The 7,895-nt window shown below is 41.6% G+C and overlaps 1 protein-coding gene and 1 pseudogene across 2 annotated transcripts in view; one reads left to right on the top strand and one right to left on the bottom strand.

Annotated features, from left to right (window-relative positions):
* CCDC144A (coiled-coil domain containing 144A) overlaps positions 1-2,803 on the bottom strand; it is a 50,278-nt gene extending 47,475 nt beyond the window's left edge. The window contains 2 exon segments of the mRNA XM_037732099.1: positions 2,521-2,734; positions 2,779-2,803. Coding sequence (XP_037588027.1) covers positions 2,521-2,734; positions 2,779-2,803 — 239 coding nt within the window.
* A 3,158-nt stretch (positions 2,804-5,961) lies between these two features.
* Positions 5,962-7,529, top strand: LOC108290674 (annotated as a pseudogene). Its single transcript, XR_001819664.2, has one exon. The product of XR_001819664.2 is annotated as a D-3-phosphoglycerate dehydrogenase-like (transcript).
* The last annotated feature ends 366 nt before the right edge of the window (positions 7,530-7,895 follow it).

The following is a 7,895-nucleotide window of genomic DNA, read 5'->3' as shown; positions in this document are numbered from 1 at the left end:
TACACATGGTTTTTGGTTACATGGATGAATAGCTTAACTCCCTATTATGAATGAGAACGTGTTTTTATTTGGCTTTCCCGTCCTGAGTTACTTCATTTAGAATAATGGCCTCCAGTCCCTTCCAAGTTGCTGCAAAAGACATTATTTCATTCTTCTTATGGCTGAGTAGTACTCCATGGTGTATATATACCACATATTATTTATTCCATTCACTGGTTGACGGACACTTAGGTTGATTTCATATCTTTGCAATTGCAAAATGTGCTGCAGTAAACAAACATACATTTGCTGGTGTCTTTTTGATGTAAAAGTCACAGGTTACCAAATCCATGTACACAAATCAGTAGCACTAGTATACACAAATCAGTAGTACTAGTATACATCAAGAATGGCCAAGGTGAGAATCAAATCAAGAGCCTAATCCCTTTTACAATAGTGGCGGCAACAACAACAAAAACTTAACCTTTTAGAGATCTTTCACCTCCTTGGTAACCAAGATGAAAGATCTCTAAAAGGAGATGAAAGATCTCTGGAAGGAGAACTAGAAAGCACTGCTGAAGAGCTCTTTCATAGGAAAAAAGGAAATCAAGCAGACATGAACAGACATTTCTCAAAAGAAGATGCACAAATGGCCAACAAACATATTTTAAAATTCCCAACATCACTAATATTCAGGGAAATGCAAACTAAAACAACAAGGAGATATCACCATACTCCAGCCAGCATCCTTATTATTAAAATGTTGAAAAACAATAGAAAGATGTTGGTGCAGATGTGGTGAAAAGGGAATGCTTGCTCATACATTGCTGATGGGAATGTAAACTAGTACAACCTCTAGGAAAAACAGCAGGGAGATTTCTCAAAGAACTAAAATAGAGCTACCATTCAATCCAACAATCCCCTATTTGGTATCTACCCAAAGGAAAAGAAATCATTACGTCAAAAAGACACCAGCAAATGTATGTTTGTTTACTGCAGCACATTTTGCAATTGCAAAGATATGACATCAACCTAAGTGTCCGTCAACCAGTAAATGGAATAAATAATATGTGGTATATATACACCATGGAGTACTACTCAGCCATAAGAAGAATGAAATAATGTCTTTTGCAGCAACTTGGAAGGGACTGGAGGCCATTATTCTAAGTGAAGTAACTCAGGACGGGAAAGCCAAATAAAAACACGTTCTCATTCATAATAGGGAGTTAAGCTATTCATCCATGTAACCAAAAACCATGTGTATCCCCTAAAGCTATGAAATACGCCAAAATTCTGAAAAAGAATAAAACTGTATAATTTTTTAAAAAATTACTTTGGGTTTAGAAAAGTGGCCAGTTCATGCTCTACTGGTTGGACTGTAAATTAACACAAACATTCTTGAGAAAAATTAATATTGATCAAAGGTCTTTTTTAAAAAGTTCCTGTATTTCAACCTAATAATTCTATATTGGATAATTTGTTCAAAGCAAACAGTTTAGGGATGCAAGATTTATATAAAAAATGTTATGGGCTGGGCATGATGGCTCATGCCTATAATATTAATGACTTAGGAGGCCAAGGCAGAAGGAATGCTTGAGGTCGGGAGTTGTAGATCATCTTAAGCAATGTAGTGAGATCCTGTCTCTACAAAAAACTTAAAAAGTTAGCCAGGCATGGGAACAGGCACCTGTAGTCCCAACTACTTAGGACGTTGAGGCAGGAGGATGAAGTTCGAGGCTGCAGGGAGGTATAATCACACCACTGAACTCCAGCCTCAGGCACAGAGTGAGACCCTGTGTCTATAAATAATTATAATGAGAAAAGATGCTCCTTATATCATTAATTATAAATATAAGATAATTGCAAAACTCAAATTGCAATTTGTTAAATGAATAACAAGATTTCATATGGTGGACTTCTACATGGCCATTAAGATTGCAAGAATATGCATTTATTTATTAGCAGAAGAGTTCACAGTTAATAATTTATTATTTCCAAGAATTTCATGTTCCAGAAGACCAAGAAGGTTTCTCCCATTAATCCCCAGAACACAAGTCAGAAATTACAAAAATTCTAATATATTATCTTTAGTATAAATATTTCTTTAAAACTAGAATGTGGCACATATATACCATGGAATACTATGCAGTCATAAAAAATGAGTTTATGTCCTTTGCAGGGACATGGATGAAGCTGGAAACCATCATTCTCAGCAAACTGACACAAGAACAGAAAGCCAAACACCTCATGTTCTCACTCATTAAGTGGGTGTTGAACAATCGGAACACATGGACACAGGGAGGGGAACATTACACACCGGGGCCTATTTGGGGGTTTGGGGTCTACGGGAGGGATATCAGGAGGTTGAGGGGTTAGGGGAGAGATAACATTAGGAGAAATATCCAATGTAGATGATGGGGGGATGGATGCAGCAAACCAACATGGCACATGTATACCTATGTAACAAACCTGCACATTCTGCACGTGTACCCCAGAATTTAAGTATAATAATACACAAAACAAAGAACTAGAGTGTCATACCTCAAACTGCCCAGCTCTTGTTCCCATTCGATTTTCTGATGCTCTAGCTGCAATTTTGTCTTTTTTGTTTCAGATAGCTCCTTTTGTAGTACACTAACCGTATTTCCCATTTGTTTAATTTCTGCTGTAAGTCGTTCACAGTCATTATTCTTAAGTTCCAGTAAGTGTTCATATAAATGAAATGCATCCTTGATTCTTGATTGGCTAACAGAATCTGTGTCAGGGAGAAAACAAGGTGGAAATAAAATATGTGAGTACTTTTTAGGTTAAAAGGACTGTGCATTTTTAAACACTGTCTCCTTCATACACTGAACAAATATGCACTGAGTGCCTACAGTGTGGCAGACATTCCACTAAGCTGTACAGATAAAACAGACAAGACCTCTACTCTCATTTAGTCTTAAGTGTAGTGGGGAACAAAGACAACAAAAGTGACAATTATAAATTCAGATGGATGATGTAAGAAAACAGAGTTCCATGATCACATAGGAGAATTTGATCTACACTGGGCCCACGAAAGATTTCCCTGAGGAAGAGATGACTACACCAGGAAATGAAGGGTGAGAAGGAGGCACTTAAGCAAAGGGGTAGAAAAGCATTCTAGCAGTCGACAGCAGGTGCCGAAGCTCTGCTGCAATCTGCTTCTGGCCACGATGGACAGCAAGTACTGATTTACCTTCTTGCCTGAAATAACCAAAAGGAAAACAGAAAAAATATATTATACAATGATTTACCAGGCAGTGGACTTCAGGTAATGAAGGCAATGATCCCGTAAGACAGGAAACAAATGGAATTCATACCAACGCTCCAGCTCCCTGCCTTTGCAGAGTTTCCAGGCTATCACACAGAGAGAAAAAACTGTCATAGAGTCTACCAGATTCCCTGAGATGAGATGAGATGATGAAGCTGAGAGTCTGGTAAAGCCAAGGCAGACAGAGATCGCAAAACAGAACACTGGAAAGGAGACAGAGTACAGGGAAAGAACACTGAAGATCTGCAAAACTACCTCCTGGGTATCTAGCAGAGTACTGAACAGTGCATGTGTGCCAGAAAACTGCCCCAGACCAAGGGAAGAAACATCTAAAAAAACTGGAAAGAAACATGCCTGCTGCTCACAAGGTGCCAAAAAGAGTGTCCATTCCCATGAGTGATGCTGGGAAAACTCAGACTTCACATGGGAATGAAGAGAGCCATCACAAAGATCTTGCCTCAGGAGTGGGAAATTCCACCAAATCATAAAAGGAAGACCGGAAAGATCAAGCTGTTCATATGGAACTCAACCGTATATCAAAATTAAGCTCAAGCAGATTGGCAGAGGCATGGAAGATATATATATTTTTAAAGCAAAATACTCTTGTAGAGATTCAAATTACAATGTCAGGAATGAAAACTACAATGGATGGAAGTGAACACAGATTAGACATCACCAAAGAGAAGTTTCATAAATTTGAGGCATCAGTGAACTATGAGAAAACTTCAAGCAGGAATAAGTCCCAAAAGAGGGAAAAAGAGAGACAAAAAAATATAAAGAGAATGGCCAAAACTTTTTAAATTTAAAGAAAACTATAACCCTACAAATCCAGAAGTATCTGGCTGGGAGAGAGGAAATAAAACTATATTATTCCAATTTTCCTTTTTTAAGATGTGTCAATTGGTTTTTGGGGAACAGGTGGTCTTTGGTTACATGAATAAATTTTTTTGTGGTGGTTTCTGAGATTTTGGTGCACCCAAGCATCCCTCAAGCAGCATACACAATATCCAATCCATAGTCTTTTATCCCTCACCCCCCTCCCACACTTTGCCCCCAAGTCCCCAACTTCCATTGTATCATTCTTATGTCCTTGCATCCTCATAGCAGAGACGAGTGAGAACATATGATGTTTGGTTTTTCATTTGTAATTTTCTTATGCCATATGTGGCATGGCATAATATTTTTGAAGATGGACTGTGATCAGTTAAAATCATATACTATAAATTGTTGTGCAACCACTGAGATAGAAAAAAATAGTTATCGCTAACAAGCCATAAAAGGGAGATTAAAAATAAATCACAAAAATTACTAGACTAATTGAGAAGAAAGCAGAAAAAGAAGAGAACAAAGAACTGCAGGGACCAATGGAAATCAAAAAGCATGATGAAAGATAAACCTAACTGTATCAATAAGCACACTATAAATGAAACTGGCCTAAAAATCTCATTTAAAAGGCAGACTATCAGATTGGATAAAAATGCAAGAACCTACTACATGCTTCTTATTTAAAAAAAAAAAAAAAAAAAAAGAAGTTTAGGCTGGGTGCAGTGGCCCACGCCTATAATCCCAGTACATTGGGAGGCTGAGACAGGAGGATCACAAGTTCAGGAGTTCAAGACCAGCCTGGCCAACATGGTGAAACCCTGTCTCTACTAAAAATAGAAAAAATTAGCCGGGTGTGGTGGCATGCAACTGTAACCCCCAGCTACTCGGGAGGCTGAGGCAGGAGAATCGCTTGAACCCAGGAGGCAGAGGTTACAGTAAGCCGAGGTTGTGCCACTGCACTCCAGCCAGGGCAACAGAGTGAGACTCTGTTTCAAAAAAAAAAAGAAAGAAAGAAAGAAAGAAAAGAAAAACACTTTAAATTTAAAAACACAAATTGTTCAGAAGGACGGAAAAAGATATAGCAGGTTAAGAGTTGACAAAAGAAGCCTGAGAAGAAATGGCTATGTTAACACCAAATCAAATTTCACAGCAAAAATATTTACCAGCTATAAACAGTCATTTCCTCATGGCTTTTAAAAGTTCAGTTAATCAAGAACATAAAATCTTAAATGACTGTGTACCTAATAACAGCTTCAAAATATATGAAGCAAAAATTGATAGAACAAATAGACAAATTCACAAGTACAGTCTGACATTTGAATATTACTCAGTAAGTGACAAAACAAGAGAGCAGCAAATCAGCACGAAGGGGGTAGACTTGAACAACACCATGATTCTCTAGTACTCTGGGAGCACTTTCCAAAACACACCACATTCTAGGTTCTGCAATCAAGCTTAGTAAAAGGACTAAGTCAGAAGGATTTAACTCATACAAAGTATGTTCTCTGACCACAAAGCAATCAAATCAGAAATCAATAACAAAATATCTCATCAAAATATTCAAAAAGTAACACACATCTAAATAACCCTAGGTCAAAGACATGATGCAAAGAGAAATTAAGAGTATTGTGAACGGAATGAAAATGAAAATACTACATATCAACATCTGTGGAACACAGCTACAACAGTACTTAAAATTTTTTTAGCACTTAATGTCTATATTAGAAGACTTTCAAGTCAGTGGTCTTGACTTCTATCTTAAGCAACCAAAAAAAAAAAAAAAAAAAAAAAAAAAAAAAAAAAAAAAAAAAAAAAAAAAAAAAAAAAAAAAAAAAAAAAGAAGAAGAAACTAAAAAAAGCCGGCACACCAGGCCCAACCGCAGCTTCTCGGCTTAAGCACCTCCACTTGCAGCGGCCGATTCCGAGGCCACCTCCAGCAATGGCCTTTGCAAATCTGCGGAAAGTGCTCATCAGTGACAGCCTGGACCCTTGCTGCCAGAGGATCTTGCAAAATGGAGGGCTGCAGGTGATGGAGAAGCGGAACCTTAGCAAAGAGGAGCTGATCGCGGAGCTGCAGTTCATGGGAACAGAGCTGAATGCAAAGACCCTGGGAAGGACTGGGAGAGAGGTGGCTACCCAGGTGCAGTCCTTTGGGATGAAGACGATAGGGTATGACCCCATCATTTCCCCAGAGGTCTTGGCCTCCTTTGGTGTTTCAGCAGCTGCCCCAGAGGAGATCTGGCCTCTGTGATTTCATCACTGTGCACACTCCTCTCCTGCCCTCCACCACAGGCTTATCGAACGACAGCAACTTTGCCCAGTGCAAGAAGTGGGTACGTGTGGTGAACTGCGCCCGCGGAGGGATCGTGGACGAAGGCGCCCTGCTCCGGGCCCTGGGTCGGGCCAGTGTGCTGGGGCTGCGCTGGATGTGTTTACGGGAGAGCCACCACGGGACCGAACCTTGGTGGATCATGAGAATGTCATCAGCTGTCCCCACCTGGGCGCCGGCACGAAGAAGGTGCAGAGCCGCTGTGGGGAGGAAATTGCTGTTCAGTTCGTGGACATGATGAAGGGGAAATGTCTCACGGGGGCTCTAAATGCCCAGGCCCTTACCAGCGCCTTCTCTCCACACACCAAGCCTTGGATTGGTCTGGCAGAAGCTCTGGGGACACTGATGCGAGCCTGGGCTGGGTCTCCCAAAGGGACCATCCAGGTGATAACACAAGGAACATCCCTGAAGAATGCTGGGAACTGCCTAAGCCCTACAGTCATTGCCAGCCTCTTGAAGGAGGCTTCCAAGCAGGCGGATGTGAACTTGGTGAACCCCAAGCTGCTGGTGAAAGAGGCCGGCCTCAATGTCACCACCTCCCACAGCCCAGGAGCACCAGGGGAGGAGGGCTTCGGGGAATGTCTCCTGGCCGTGGCCCTGGCAGGCGCCGCTTACCAGGCTGTGGGTTTGGTCCAGGGCACCACACCTGTGCTGCAGGGGCTCAGTGGAGCTGTCTTCAGGCCGGAAGTGCCTCTCCGCGGGGGCCTGTCCCTGCTCCTATTCCGGACTCAGGCTTCGGACCCTGCAATGCTGCCTACCATGACTGGCCTCCTGGCAGAGGCAGGCATGCAGCTGCTGTCCTACCAGACTTCACTGGTGTCAGACGGGGAGACCTGGCACGTCATGGGCATCTCCTCCTTGCTGCCCAGCCTGGAAGCGTGGAAGCAGCATGTGACCGAGGCCTTCCACTTCCACTTCTAACCTTGGGGCTCAGGGGTCCTACCTCTGGGGCTTTTCTGAAGAAACCTACCCACTGTGATCAACAGGGAGAGAAGATCCACATTCCTGGGCTGAACGCACAGGCCTCTGACACTGCTTACAGGGCGCTCATCTGACCCTGTAGTGCAGCAATAACCATCTAATAAAGACCCTACCAGCAAAAAATAAACAAGCAAACAAACAAACAAACATATGCCATGGTTGACATTTGCATCTTCCCAGAACTTAAGTTTATGTTATTAAGCTTATGCTGAAACTTAATCACAGAGGTGATGTTATCAGAAGGTGGGGCTTTATGGAGGTAATTTGCTCATGGGAGCCAAGCCCTCATGAATGTGATTAGTACTCTTATATAATAGACCCCAAAGGGCTCATTTACCCATTCTGCCATGTGAGGACACAGTGGGCAAAAAGGGATCCATGAACCCGTAACTGGTCGCTCACGAGACACCAAATCTGCCATTACCTGGATGCTGGACTTCTGTGAGAAATCTATTTCTGTTGTTTATAAGCCACCCAGTCTACAGTATT

This window comes from Cebus imitator, unplaced genomic scaffold, assembly GCF_001604975.1.
Source record: "Cebus imitator isolate Cc_AM_T3 unplaced genomic scaffold, Cebus_imitator-1.0 Scaffold441, whole genome shotgun sequence".
NCBI classification, from domain to species: Eukaryota; Metazoa; Chordata; class Mammalia; order Primates; family Cebidae; genus Cebus; species Cebus imitator.
The sequence above is the reverse complement of the archived record's forward strand: the minus strand, read 5'-3'. Positions and strand labels throughout refer to the sequence as shown.